Genomic DNA, 15449 nt, shown 5'->3' with positions numbered 1-15449 from the left:
TTTGCGACTCTTTGATCACTACATCAATAGGCAAAAATACCGGACTGTCTGATCTTGGCATCTTGAGGAAAAAAAAAAATAGAGTCAGAGAGAAAAGGTAACCTCTTAGTCACTGTGGACTGATACATTTGTAAACTTATTTCCTTTATGAAATGGACAAGTGATCGATATGGAAAGGACACTTCCGGTTTGGACTGCTCTTAATGTTTCAGATAAAGAAAATCTCATTCAACATCAAATATTCACCTTGCTGTGCCTCTCCCAAGTGGAGGCTTGTTCTGCTTTATTAATGTTTGTTACTATACAGGATTTAGTGTAATCCTGTCTGTTGTCATATACTGCTGTACGATGTTATGTTTCCCTGGAGAAGTTTTATGGCAACTAATGAAAGAAATCACTTCAGCTGAAATTTAATCTTTACGTTCTCGCAGCTGCTTCACTTATTGGCAGGGAAATCACAGGCAGTGTTAAGGATTATGCGATGAAGACTTCTGTGAGGGAAGACTTGTTGTTAGGATTTGTGTGAGATGTTGCAGGGTAATTTAGTGTACCCTGAGCAGGAGACCACAGCTGAGAAACAGGCACAAACTTGTTGCTGCCACTCTCTCATTACCAACTTGTTTGCGCGTTCCCCCACACACGATGTTTGCACTAATTCATGTGTGCGTGTTTATGTGCTTACTGATGTGTATTTTGATATCTTCATACAAGGCATTGTGACATCCCAGACTCCTGTATGAACTCGTGTGTTGGTGTGCAGCATCTTGTGAGAAGTCAGAGGTGTTTTTTTTTGTCCTCTCCAGGCATTTTGTTAACACTCACAATGAATAGACTGTGCTTTTCCAGCTCATTGGCTCTCTCATTATGGTCTTAGAAGCACGCCTGGAGGCGTCACACACATGACATGCATACTTAAGAGTTGCTGTACAGTTGACAAGGAAAATTTTTAAATGTTAAAAGTAAATTAGGGTTACAATTTTTGCTGTAATCTAAGCTTTAAGTTATTATATAAGTATTTCACAGTGATTGTCTTCTATAGTCTTGTCTAATGTGATTGTGAGTTGTTGCCAGGCTAAGGCTGGTTGCAGTGACACATACACATACCTCAGCTGAAGTGTGCTCATTATTTGTTGGTGTCAGGTCCTGGAGCAGCACTCAGACGGCCGGTGGAAGGGTCACGTCCACGACACTCAGCGGGGCACGGACCGGGTGGGCTTCTTCCCCCCGTCAGTGGTTGAGGTCCTCAGCAGACGAGCAGGTAGACAAACAAGCAGCTCGCACACAGCATCGGCATAAACTTTAAGACACTCAGTGGTGAAAAGTAATGAAGTACTTTTACATCAGAACTGTACTTAAGTACAGTTTTGAGGTTCTTCTGCTTTTTTGAGTATTTCCAATTTCTGCCACCTTATACAGCTGACATTTTCTCCACCTCGGCCAAATTCCACTTTAAAATGCTGCTTACGTGATAATGCAGTAATATCCATCCATCCATTTTCTGCTGCTCATCTTGAGTCAGGTTGCAGTGGCAACGGGGCCATGTAGCACAATAGCCCAAGCGTCCCTCTCCACAGGACCACCTCAGCTGGCTCCTTACCTAAGCTATAAGGGTGAGCCCAGCCACCACATGGAGGAGACGCATTTCGGCCACAGCCTCATCCTCTCAGTCACTATCCGAAGGTCATGGTCATAGGTGAGGTTTAGAATGTAAATCAAGCCTTACCTTACTCAGTATGCCACTCAACAGGCCATGGTTATCGCTCACCTTGGCTTCTGCCATTACCCTTCCAGCGGACCTCCCTTCACGCACAGTGAAACCCTTATGGTCCAGAATGTGGCAGCGTGTCTGGTTTTCTATCAGCCTAAATGGGCACATGTCACTCTGACGCTCATTGACCTCCACTGGCTACCCATGGCCGCCTGAATCAAATTCAGACTACTAATACTTGCCAACAGGGTGACTTCTCAGTCTGCATCCATTGACCTGAACTCAGTCATACAGGCTTATGCCACCTCTCAGCTTTTAGCTGCTAAAGCCTCCACTATATTCATCATATCACATCAAACAGCTGCATGAAACTGAACTAAAACAGTGAAGGTGAGGGCCATAAAACCAAAACAATGAGCTGAAAGATGCTAAAATGCTGTGTACATACACAGTACATACATGAAGATGGGAGCTGGAGTGCATGCTTACTATCATACCATTAGCTGGATATAATAACTCTGACCAAGGGCCATTTTAGACTTGGTGCACTGGTGGGTTGAGCTGACAGAGTGACCCAGGGCAATGGTTATATCTGGGCTAAGAATAAATCTCGCCTCTTGTACACAAGCAGGATCTGTTCTGTTGGCATGCATGATCACTGGAGGGTTCAGCGTGCTTGTAAATCATCTGGTTTAATCCCTGTGAATCAAAGGAATATGAGCCCTATGTTTGTTTTGCAGCTTTAAAGCCATTGACATTCAAACTGTAAGGGGTCCAATAACAGCAACAGACACAGATGCACACACACGAGATAAAACACTTCAATACGAGGTCCTCAGCAAGCCAGGCTACACACATGTACAAACACACACACACACAGACGTTCTCTCTCACAAACACACACACATAGACGCTCACACACACACACACAGACACACATTAATAGGATTACTATGGCCAGATTGCCGAGTGTCAGCTCAGTGCTAAAGCCCTCACAGTCTACGTTGGGATATTATGTACTCTGTGAGTGTGTGTGTGTTTGTGTGTGTGTGTGTGTGTGTGTGAGCATGCGTCTCCTCATGCTTGAGGGAGAAGAGACAAGAGACAGGGAGTTTGACTCAAAGTTGGTGACAGGCTCTTTGCTTATGAGGCAAACTCAGCAGTGTGTGTGTGTGTGTGTGCACATGCATGTGTGCCTGAGCTCCGTGATAATGTCAGTGGTGTCAGCAACCATGGACCAACAACAGGCACAGGAAAAGTAAGCCCTCTCTGCATCATTGGTGATCTTACACTCTCTTTCAGCAGCTTCTTATGTAACACCAGAGGGGATTTACAGTGAATTTGCCCTTTTTTGGCTGTTGTTCCATGTACTCTGTGAACCAGAATACATCATAAAGTTCATAATGTATTCTCCAGACTCCAAAAAGGTGGTTCTCATTGTAGCCTTACAGCATGTTCCCATACCTGTGCATGCAGGTCAAACTGGCAAGCGCACACGCATGTACATGATCGCCTTTCCCTCCCTCATGCATGGCCGTCTCAACCCAAACCTGTCTCCCTGACCCTAGGGGGCACGCTCTCCCGCCAAGCGTCAATGCCTTGCCAACGACAGCACTTTGCGTCCAGAGCTCCTTCCTCAAGCCATGGCCCCACCCCTCAGACTGACGACTCATACACCCTTGGCTATGATCCCTCAGGTACAAACACACACTCACAGACTTCTCCCCCTCTTTTTGGTTTCTCTTCACCACCTGTGACACATTCACGCCCTCCCAGGTTTCACATTTCCCTTCCAAACAGCACCCTGATCCCAGTCTCCTCTTGGTCAGTCCTGTGGTGAGCTTGATAGATCCACTCCCAGCTCTACAGTGTGTGGGATAACAGTGAGTGTGGATCTAAAGTGTGTGTGTGTGTTTGTTAGGTGCTCCACCTGGCAGTCAGCTCACAGCCCCAGCTAGTCCTGCTAGCCCCACTCAGGACATTTGGGTCCTCAGGAGTTCTCCCACTGGTAAGAGTGTGTGGTCCCAAACACCCGCCACCCCCCCTGTGTGAACCTGTAGACCAGCTCCAGTCCCTGCCATTCTGATAAACAGGGTGTCTTTAATCTTTAATCTTCTATATCCCAAAGTCCCCATCTCCACGCGCTCCCCACCCTATCCCACCACCCTCCTCACCCGCACCCGACCCACACCCCCAGTGATGCAGTAACCATAACCATAGTTGTTTTCTCGCAGCAGGACGTAATGGTAAGTGAGCAGCGTTCCTTTCGAGCCTTGTCTTTGACTGACTGTTACTCCTGACCTGCTGGTATCTCACGTTTTTTGCAGTGTGCCTACCTCCACCCTAAAGCCTGCACAGCAAAAATATAAAAAGCAATTAAAACAAGTCATTTCATACAATGTTGAGTCATGAAATTTGTCTCTATTTTTGGTTTTTTTTTTTTTCGCTTTTAATAAGCAAAGAAAAAATGTAACCTCTGGTTCCAGATGATTCCTGAAATAAGAAATATTTTAAAGACATAGTTCAGCATTTTTGGGAAATATGCTCATTTGGTTTCTTTTTGAGAGTTAGATGAAAAGATCGAAATAATTCTATGTCTGTGTGTTAAGTATGCAGCTGGAGCCCGGGAGGTGATTTGCTTATCTCAACATTGAAGCTCACGAATCAACACATTGTATGGTGTTTGCTTAATCTAAACAAACAAAGTGAAAATGATAACTAGTGCCTTTATTTGCATGCCGCCACTGTTTCTTGCGAGGATGGATAAACTGTTGTGTGTCATGAAATAGTTACACCATGTAAACATGTTTACATTTCTGCTAATGTAGAGTTGAACAAATGATATACATATACATTGACATATACATTGATGGCCTGTTTTTGAACCCTTGGACAGAACGTGGACAGCTGTTTGCCCCTGCCTCCAGTCTTTATACTAAGCTAAGCTAATTGCCTCCCTCCACTAGCCCCATAGTTGCACACAGACATGATATTTTTTTTCAGTCCTGTCTTCTAACTCTTGGACAGGGCTTTCTAATGACTTGTTAAAATGTTTTTTTTTTGTTTGTTTTTGCTGTGCACTCAGACCACAGACTTTTATCAGTGAATTACATCCAACAATCTTGCTTTCTGTGCAAGTCTCATTTTACTCTGCGATCTTTCTTTGGTTTCTGTTTCCTTTTTTTTTCCTCACTTCTCTTTCTTTCTTTCTTTCTTTCTTTCTTTCTTTCTTTCTTTCTTTCTTTCTTTCTTTCTTTCTTTCTCTCTCTCTCAGGTGACAGAAACAGTGTTGGCAGTGCCGGAAGTGTGGGCAGCAGTCGCAGTGCTGGTAGTGGTCAGAGCTCTGAAAGCAGCCAGAAACAGAACGGGAATCAAAATCGCCACAACACTGACACTGGCAAGGTGAGATCTGCTCAGAAAGACCATTGATGTTACTTGCGAATAAGAGCAAACCATGCACATGTAGACAACCATGCACTGTAATACAAACTGTATGTAGGATGTCTGTCCTTCTAAAATCCCTTATTCTTTTATGCTCTATGAAGATTGTCCAAATCTTGAAATGCAGTTTTGCTTTTTTGCACAAATCCCTAAGTCCTGCATGTGATATGTTGAAACATGTCAGAATGAAATAGATTTTTTTTGTCACTAGAATCACTAGTCTACCTGACTTGCTGAGGTAGATATTGTGTATAGTTCACCTTCATGTCATTGTCCTCCATGTCTTCTGTGTGCAGCTGGCTCCCTCTCCTGGTGATCCAGGGGACCATCTCCACATTGCAGGAGCGGACCACAGCAAGCCGGCGGATGGATCCACAGGTTAGTCAGGGAATTAAACATCAGCCATCTTCTTGCTCTGGTCATTTCAAAGCAAAAGCCATAATATTATGAGAATAAAGTCTTAGCATTACGAAAAGATTATTTGGAACAGAATATGTAATTATGTACAGTATGTAGGTTATGATTGGATTAGTTAGTTTATACACCCTGAACAGTGACCACATTTTCTTGAAAGATGTCAGGACTGCAGTATCACTCTGCCAATGCCACAGGTGCCTGTTAACCTTCTTTGGGACTGTCTCATCCACTGCATCCATTTAAAAGATTAGGAAAGAGCCTGTGGTATGCTGCAACTTAACAGGGGAGGGGAAGGCTTCAGGGATGAAGACAGCGGTTGATTTGGCAAATGCATGTCTGGTTAACGTCCCCACCTCCTCAGATCAGGAGCAGTATGCAGCTCTCTCATCCAGAGACAGTCCTCCTATTTGTTTTGACTGTCTTTCCAGAGAGTCATAACGCCTGAGCTTTAATCCTTTTCTGAGGGTATGAAATTCAGTTTTTTTCTGCACTCTTTGACTCAGCTGTCTGGATAACAGTCCCTGCTGTGCCTAGCCTGCTGCTTCAAAACATGTCCGGTCATGGATTCATACAGCACATCGTGTAATTAGTTTCATTTGCTTTTAAATAAAATGCTTATTCGTGAAGCCTCTAACTTTATGTCATCCACATCTTCAAACATGACTGTTTCTCATACATTTCTGAATCTATTTTCAAAGTATTACAGATCTTTTTCTCATAATATTTTCTTGGAAAAGTTTGACTTTATTCTGAAAGTATTAGATTTTTTGAACTCAAAATATCGTGCCTCTAATGGTAAATGTTTCTTCTTTCACTATTGTGACTTTATTCACTTAATATGATGACTACTTTCTCCAAATGTTGCGACTTTCTGTTCTCAAAATCTCAGATGTCTTACCCTAACAGTGGTCTTGATAATCCACTGCACCTTTCATTTTTTGTTTTGAAGGGCTTAATTATTTTGTTCCGTCTTGAAATCCTGCTAGTGCAGGAAAACCAGGTTAGAGGGAAACCTTAACTGAAACCACTTTATTTCTCAAGACCGAGATGTATTTTCAGGACCCATATCCAAAGTAGACCTCATGGTAAACAGCACCAAAGCCGCTTAGATACTGTGTTTGTAACACCTTTGACATTCCTTTACCTGAGGAATGCAGTTAAAGGCAAATGTAGCGGTGATGCATTAGTTCTGCAGATTGAGCTGTTTCTGGCGTCAGTCTGAAAGGAAATGAGATGGAGGGAGAGAGAATGAACTGACCTCACCCCACCACAGAAACCAATAAAACCACCAGTGTCTCTAAATCACACAACCCATAAAAGCACTTGATCGCCTCTCTAAGGAAACAGTAAAGACCAGGAAAACGCATCTTGCAGTCAGGTCTGAACGGCAGCTGCGCATGTTGCAGGTACTCTCTGCACTCGAGCATTTTTCTGCTGAGAAGGGGTTTTTGCAGATATTAAGGGATGACGTGCTCGATGGATGCCAAGGGTCGCTGCTCACCTTAGGGTGAATAGGAAGGAGGCTTAAAGTGAAGGAGAAGAGGAGGGAGGAGTCAGAGGGAGGAGACGGGAACAGAAGCAGAGGGAGCAAAACAGATCTGTTAAATGAAGGAGAAAGACTGAGAAATAGAAACCATCAGTTGACCGAACTGTCAGCAGAAAAGAAACGTGTGCAGTCTATGCAGGGTAGGCAGAAGGAAGGATGAAGTGCCAAACATCAGGAGCTCTGCCACACTTGTTCCTCCTGAAGGGTAAGAAGTCATGTTCTGATTTGAGGGGATGTTTGATGTTATTATCAGGGGATAAGGCATGTGTTCACATTTGTTGTCATTTTTGTCAGTGCTAAGACAATGTGGAGACAGAGGGACACAGTGATGGTGAAACCAGGGAAAACTCTAATGCTGGTCTGAGCAGCAGTGTAGAATTTAACAGGACCTGTTATTGATTTGAAAAGAAAATGTCTGGGACCAGCTCTTCTAAGCATTTTATTCCAGACTTTTATTGTTCTATAATATTGACATATGTCTTTGTTGTTTTCTTTTTTGATTGGACTTTATGAAGAACCGAGTACTTACTCACTACAAAAGTTGATGAAGCTTTGTTTCTCGGCCCCGGTCTAAATACCTCCTCACTACATGCTGTTTGACCTACTCTGTGCGAGCACGATAGTAAAGCTAGCAACACAACTGTTGCAAAACACTGTAGAAAGTCACTGTGCTCGAGTGTTGTTCGCCAAGAAACTACACCACATGTGATGGAGGTTTCAGACCAGATGTGAGAGAGCAAACAGTACAAAATAGGAGAATAGAATGAAGAGCTGATTCTCAAATTACAAAAAACAAAACAAAAAATCCAACATATTTATCTTGTTCTTGACCTTTTTTTTTTAACCTGCTTTTCCATCTGCTTTGACACTGCAAAGTTTATCTGTGTGTTCACAGAGGTGCTTTATAGATAAAGGTTATTTTAAATGGTGCTAATTAAAGGATGACTACAAGAGCAGAGAGAGAACGGTGTGATCGAAATGTTTGCCTTGGGCAAAAGAGAGGAAAAGATCGAGGGAATGGGAGGAAAGGTGCATTCCTCTGAGATCTGTGGTCATGTGTCGTGACTGAAAGAGAGATGAGTCATGACTGTGCTCAGTGGGCTTTCAGAGCAGGTAGATAACACAGCTTCACTCACCTGGAGAGACCCAAAAACACAAGCCCCCATCCTCCAACCTACGCACACACACACACACACGCTCAAGCTCAGACAGCTGTATGGAGAAAACTCGGTTTAACTTTTTGTGTTATTTTTGCCAGGTTTGCATGTGACACATACCAGAAAGTGGTCACTGTTGCGTCTTTGCTATGTCTTCATCTGGGTGTGTCTTGGTTTCTTGCTAACAGTGTTGTCTTGTTTTCCTCAGTGATCCTGCAGCCGCTTGCAATAAAGCATCCGTCACCCTGTAGGATTGATCATGTGTGTTTTCTAGGTGGTTCCCGTCGGCAGGTCAATGGCACTCCTCAGAAAGGCTTCATTAGGCCAGAACAGCTTCTGGAGGGCAAGGTGAGTTGAGTCGTCGGGGTAGTTTTGCGTGTCTGTGTGTAAGAGAGAAGTGTCATAAATCTTCGTCCTCTTTGTTGTCAGGACGCTGAGGCCATCTACCAGTGGCTGTGTGAGTTCCAGCTGGAGCAGTACACATCCAACTTCATCAACGCAGGATATGATGTGCCCACCATCAGCAGGATGACCCCTGAGGTGTGTGTCCCAGCATTTTATTCAAATGTCTAATCATCATCATCTCATTTCCATATCATTGCTGTGTTATGATATTAATCATAATAATAATAGATCCTAATTATACTGGACCACAAATTCCAAAGGGCTGATTTGATGCATCCACCCACTTGCCAATTCACTAAGTACACCTTGATAAAACTAATACAGTATAATACAACCAGCCTGCAATTAATCCTGCAATAATCCAATAATGTTTCGTAAAGGTTCATGACTACGCTACAGTAGGTACCTGCAGGACCACATTTTACCACACACACACACACACACACGCAGCTTTTTACACAATGAAGAAAACAGTTTCACCGCTTTGACAACAAATACACATGAATTTAGAAAGCATGCCAGTGGAAAACAAAACAAACAAGCATCTTCAGAAACATATTTCCCAGTTTGACATTCTTGTGTTCAGCATGTTGCTTAATGTGCTTGTTTCATTTATTTGCAAATTTCTTCTCCTGCTTTGTTTCCTTGTTTTTCTCTATTGTGTTTTCTTCTGCTGCAGTGCATTGAGCTCTCTTGTCCATCACACCCTTCTCTGTTGCCCGTTTACTTACCATCCTCTATCTTTGTGCTTTTTCCTAACTCATATTTTCACACTTGTTTCTGCTAAATTACAACCAAGTAATTCCCTTTGTAGAAGTGAATGGAGAAACATATAGTTTTTACTCATCTTCCTTAGTTAACACATCATATTAAAAGAAAATGAAAACCCCATACCATATAAGCCTGATTTGCTCATCAAGTAGAGCAACTAAAACACTCGATCACCAATATTTTTTTTTTTCTGCTCAGGACCTGACTGCAATCGGAGTGACCAAACCTGGCCACAGAAAGAAGATCTCAATGGAGATCGGCAAGCTGAGTATCCCTGAGTGGCTGCCTGATTACATTCCTGTGAGAAAGCACCTCTGTTGCCCTCCCTTGCATTTTCACATTTATGAAATGCATTCATTTCTCCTGAATTTGAATTTACCACTAGTGTCACACCATGAGCCGTCATGGTCACAGAGATAAATACTGTTCCCTAAAATTAGGAAAACATAACACCCAGGATGGTCATGACTTTTCTAAAACACATTCATTTCTCTGTCTCTGTCGGTCTGTGCTTGCTGCTGCAGTCGGACCTGGGGGAGTGGCTGAGTGTGATTGGACTTCCTCAGTACCACAAGAGACTGTGTGACAATGGCTACGACTCTATCACTATTGTCAAAGACATCACCTGGGAGGACCTGCAGGAGATAGGCATCACCAAACTAGGTGACACATAGATTGCCTTAACAGATAGAAGTGACACATTCATTTCTACTGCTGCTGTTTAGCATAATCTGATTTCAAACCGTTGTATGTACACTGACCAGTAGACTGCTGTGTTTCAGGCCATCAGAAGAAGCTAATGATAGCAGTGAAGAGACTTTGTGACCTTCAGCGCTCTCGTAACAATGCCGACCGAGCTGGAGGTGGGACTCTCAGAAGGAAGCCCCCCGCGGCTTTGGAGCTGGTGGCTATTGAGCACACACCAACACACAACGTGCACACTCACACTCACTCTGACGTTCCACCCGACAACTGCTGCCCCTCCCCTCGCACGCCCAGGGCCCTCCTCTCCTTCCAGGACAGCGAGCTGAGCGCTGAGCTGCAGAGCGCTATGATGGGCAGAGCAGGAGGAGGAGGAGCCGCAGAGGCATTTGGCATAAGGGGCGTGACCTCTGCAGCAGCTATATCTGCCATGTCGGTCAGTCAGGAGAGCATTGGTATGCGGTCACGTGGCTCAGGGAATTCTGGGAATTCTGGACATTCAAATTCAGGATATTCTCACGAGCCACAAGGCACACCGTCTTCAGCCAGAACATCCAGCCGGTCTGAGGAGAGTGTGGGGTGTGGAGGAGGGGAGGAGGCCAAGCGTGGAGGAACTAGTCCTGGAGGCAGAAATAGACAGAGACCCACAGAGATGTGGGAGCACCAGAGCCGGTCTGCGACTCCCAACAAACTCCCCTTCTCCCCCCTCACACCTCCGCTAACCCCTAGTAAAATGCCTCGCTTCGCCTACCCAGCGGTCCCACCCAAAGCCAAACACTTCCAGTCTCCTAACCGACTCTATCAGCCGCAGCACCACCCACCCTCCTCCCCGTCCTCTACATCTCCACAGCCTTCCCCAACCCAAAAGGCCTTCAGTTACATCCAGGCTCACGCAGGAGGCATCAATGGGGCTCCACGGGTGCTCCCTAAGCCTCTGCCTGGAGCTGTCCCTCTTCTAGGACCCCGTCCTGGACAGGCCCCAGTTGATGACAGCCAGAGGGGCCTGCACAAGAAGTTCTCCCAAAGCCTGACTCGCTACGCCATGTCTGATGGCGAGCCAGATGAAGACGACGACCTCGCTGTCCCCTGCAGCTCTCTTTCCTCAGCAGTCATGCCCTCCTATGCCACCTTGTCGCGCAGGCCGGGACGTGGGCACACCAGCGCCACAGGTGCCCAACGCCACATCAACCGCAGCCATTCCTTTGCCGTGCGCTCCCGACGCAAAGGCCCACCCCCGCCGCCACCTAAGAGGATGAGCTCGGTAAGCGGCAGCCCGACACGACAAGTGGGAAACGGGAAAGTGGTGGAGCCAGAGGTGAAGGGCGGGGTGGAGGTGGAGAGCGCAGGCAGCGTGAGGAGTATTGCAGCCAGGCTAGAGGGAAGCAGCAGCAGCAGCAGTCCATCCAGGAGGATAGATATTCCACCGACCCAAATCCCTGTTTCACCTGTTTTCAGCCCCGTTTCCTCCCCGATTCTACATGGAATTCCTTCTCACATCATCCTACAGCACTCCAAACCTGTCCCCGCCTTGGGCCTTGGTGGTTTAAGGAGGACAGGAAGTGAGAGGACAGAAGGAGACACTGACATACAAAGAAGTGGGGGTACAGGTGGAACGCCTGAAGAGAAAGAGAAAGCAAGAAAAGGTGAAAGAACATCAAAGAGTTCTGCTCAGTCTCCAAAGCACAGCTCTTGTGACCATCTGCCTTTTGCTGAGGAGGGCAACCTCACCATCAAACAGAGACCCAGGATGGCAGTTGCCACCCAGGCAGAGGCTGAAGTTAAGACTCCTCCAGAGCCCCCAAACATCCTGGAGCTCCCAGAGTTCAATCTGAAAGAGTCTGACACAGTGAAGAGACGACACAAACCCAAAGACAAAGATGCAAGCTTACCTGAGGAGGCTTCTACACCCAGCAGAGACGACAGCCACCCGCAAACCACAAACCACAATGGAAACACACACGACGATGCCAAGACACCGAGCAACGAGGAACCTCAGAGAAATGTTTTCCAGAGAGTAGGCTCCATGGGAAAAGGCCCGAAGCCTCTGGTGTCCTCAAAACCATCCAGTCCTCTCAAACAACCCTTATACAACAGCAGACCAACAACCCCACAGAAGACGCCTCCTCCAGTACAAGCCAGTGCACAAACAGCCATTCCTAAACTAACCAGTGTACAGATTCACACAGTTTCACCGAAGCTGGGCGGCAGCATACACACACAGACGTGTGCACCCAGTCCGAAACCTGTGAAACACCCACAGACATTGATGCCCAAGCCCGAGAGTCCACAGAAAGCTGCTGGTGTGTCAGCATCAAGACTCCCTCAGCTCAGCTCGCCATCAGCAGCAGGTAACACTGACCACAGAACAGATTTTCCAAACAAGTTCAACTTTTTCTCCAACACAAAATCTAAATCAGCACTTTGTGTCCCACAGGACTGAATGTCCAGAGTGTCGCGTTCGCTGCTCCATCCTCTCCAGTGCAGTCAGCACTGTCGGGCCAGGCAGGGAAAGCAGGAACTCCCCAGGCGGGTGTGGCTGGTCTGGAGGTGTTGGCTCAGAAAAGGCTGGAGCAAACCAGTACGTCACTGGAGGCTGCTCTCAAAGTGGTGGAGAACAAACTGGCACAGGGGGGCAGCGTGGACGGGTAAAGACCTCTGATCTTCATTCATGTACACACATGTTGATGGGGTTTGTGGTGTCATGCTTCACATAATATGGAGTTTCAGGGTCATTGCCAGTGTAAGCAGGAAGAGAAATCTAAAATGATCATACTATACATAACTCTGAACACTCTGTAACGTTCTGCTTTTTCTCCTTATTTCCATCCATCAGTCATACATAGATACCTTTTTCAGCATCATTGGGGGATGGTTTGAAATTTTAGAAATGTTGTCATTAAAGGATAATTCCACTTTATTCCAACCTGGAGCTTATTATCAGCACTATCTGTCGTCTCAGAGAGCGTGTTACAGTAGAAAGCAACTAAAGTGAGCAACACATGAAGCAGCAGCTGAATTCAGTGAACATTTTTTAGTGAGTTTTTATTTCTGGTGGCGTTTTGCATCGCTTTCAGTCCATTCTTTGAAACTTGTGTGTAACTGTGTTCACTAAACGTTAGCAGAAGGCATTAACAGGACAGGGTTAAAATGAAATAATGGACAAAACTAGAAAAATAAGCAGTAATAGTCATTACTACATTATTCCATCAGAATTATAATTTCAATTTAATCAATTTAATTCAATTTAATTTTTTTTTAGTTACATTACTTGGAACAACTTACCTCTGCATACTGCACCAGCAGGTTTATAACACTGTCATGTTCGTCCCTCAGCGGCAGCAGCACCGTGAAGGCTGCAGGAAATATCCTGGATGACATCAGCAACATGTTCGATGATCTGGCTGACCAGCTGGACGCCATGTTGGAGTGACTTCTCAGCGTCTGTTCTGAAGGGCGCGGAAAGAAATGAAAACTGAGACTCAGACACCAGCGAGCAGGTGCTCACCCTCTGACGCTGGTAAGAAGAAAGACTCAGATAAGCTCAGAACGTCCACAGGAGTCCGGATGAATCATTGAGGATTTCCTGAAAACGTTTCCTCAATATTTTCCAGTTTTTCCTCAACACGAGCACTTCAGCAAAAACAAAAAGCACCTGCAAGACCAGCTACCAGATGTGTCTGTGTATGTGTGTCTTCAGGACTTTATAACTAAAGGGAATGAGGGTCCATTTTATTCCTGTTACCTGTAAATGTGTAGAAAAGTCTATGGTGGCACTGTGTGTGTGTGTAGTCAGATATATTTGTACTGAATATATTTATACTTCTATATGTGTGTTTTTTAACAAATGGAGTTCCTATTGACTGATCCACAGTTTGAATCCTTCTGGTGTATATTAGCATCACTGTGTTCCATTGCTGCTTATTGTCTATAACATGGGGAAATATTGTTTATTGTATTAAAAGCAGAATATATTCATATGTATGTATGAGATTTGATCTGACATGTTTTTCACCAAAGTCTTTTATCCTGTTCAGCAGGTTTCGGTCAGTACCAAGTCAGGAACCATCCGTTCTTTAAAGCGCTGTTAATGTGAGTGGAAACACACGTTTCTCAGTTCTGGTATGTCTGTGGAGCTCAGCCCACCTCCCACGAACAGATTGCAAGGTCTCACAGCTCGCCTCAGGGTGCTATGAAGTGAATTTACTGTAGTAAACGCACTGTACCGTGCTGTGTCCAAAGAAAGGGACGTGCATTTAAAGCTTTCAGCAGTGACCTCTTACACAGCATTTCAAGTAAGGTCAACTTCTGTGAAAGAGCATGTTAATTATATTTTGTAACAGATGCTACATCGATCTCCGTGGTTTGCAGATTTGACAGTGCAAAGCATGATGGGGTCTGTAGTCTGCCACCAGAATAGTTAGTCAGTATATATATGGATACATTTGAGAAAAGCTGTTATGAAGTGGTGAAATTCAGATTGCATTAATATTACACTTCCCAACTGATATTTTTAGTTCCCTGTTTAAAGTTGAATTGCAAAGTGTATTTTTAAAAGGCTTTCGCCAAATGAAACAGTTTGTGTCTGGATGAGATAATTAAAACATCATTTAGAGGCAGAACAGAGAGATTAGAATTAATAATTGCCAAGCATAATAATATTTCTATTTTGAATTTTATAATACTGCATTTAAATTATTTTGGCACTCTCCTCTAGACCCCATTAAGGATCACTAAGCAGTAACTGCTCTGCTCAGTCTGGATCTGTTGTATATGACTGACATTGAATCCAGAGATAAGTTGAACTTGTTTCATTAGACCTACTATATGAGCCACTGTTACCTGACTGTTCCTCTGCAACTTTATTTTACTATTTCACTTTCATTTACTGATCCTTCTCATCTTTATGCACCTTACAGACAAAAAGATGTTTTTATTGTTAATTCACCTGACTCCACTATCAGTCGCTGGCTTAATGCCATTATGCTGATTGTGTGGTTGAATGCTTGTTTGTGAGCATCCTCTTTCAGTAAGGCCAGTAAAGAAAACCATTATCTATAGTCACCTTTAATCCTTTATTCTTTTTTTTTTTTAAACAGCACTCATTAATTCCTTCCCAAACTTCCACTGGGAGAAGATTTGGGCGTACTGTAACATGATCAGGGAGTTGGCATGTTTTTAAGTTGCAAAGCAATTTGACATCAGTACTTAAATGTTTCTCTGTTCAGGTTTGATGTTACGTTTATTCATATTTCCACTGAATTCTGTATCATTAAAATGAGAATTTGTAAAGAAGAAGTGTTGT

The 15449-nt window shown here is 44.4% G+C and overlaps 1 protein-coding gene across 4 annotated transcripts in view; it reads left to right on the top strand.

Annotated features, from left to right (window-relative positions):
* LOC121201032 (caskin-2-like) overlaps window positions 1–15433 on the top strand; it is a 45200-nt gene extending 29767 nt beyond the window's left edge. For 2 of the 4 annotated variants that reach the window (XM_041066638.1, XM_041066639.1), the window contains 12 exons: window positions 1141–1258; window positions 3277–3405; window positions 3630–3716; window positions 4983–5110; window positions 5446–5527; window positions 8544–8617; window positions 8699–8809; window positions 9644–9745; window positions 9970–10108; window positions 10228–12495; window positions 12582–12792; window positions 13481–15433. In XM_041066638.1, the coding sequence (XP_040922572.1) occupies window positions 1141–1258; window positions 3277–3405; window positions 3630–3716; window positions 4983–5110; window positions 5446–5527; window positions 8544–8617; window positions 8699–8809; window positions 9644–9745; window positions 9970–10108; window positions 10228–12495; window positions 12582–12792; window positions 13481–13577 (3546 nt within the window). In that variant the 3' untranslated portion in view covers window positions 13578–15433. The remainder of the gene's footprint in view (window positions 1–1140; window positions 1259–3276; window positions 3406–3629; window positions 3717–4982; window positions 5111–5445; window positions 5528–8543; window positions 8618–8698; window positions 8810–9643; window positions 9746–9969; window positions 10109–10227; window positions 12496–12581; window positions 12793–13480) is intronic. The other 2 variants (XM_041066640.1, XM_041066641.1) reach the window with 2 other exon arrangements.
* The last annotated feature ends 16 nt before the right edge of the window (window positions 15434–15449 follow it).

The sequence above is a fragment of the Toxotes jaculatrix genome, chromosome 21, assembly GCF_017976425.1.
Source record: "Toxotes jaculatrix isolate fToxJac2 chromosome 21, fToxJac2.pri, whole genome shotgun sequence".
Taxonomy (NCBI): Eukaryota; Metazoa; Chordata; class Actinopteri; family Toxotidae; genus Toxotes; species Toxotes jaculatrix.
This window is presented reverse-complemented; position numbering and strand designations above follow the sequence as displayed.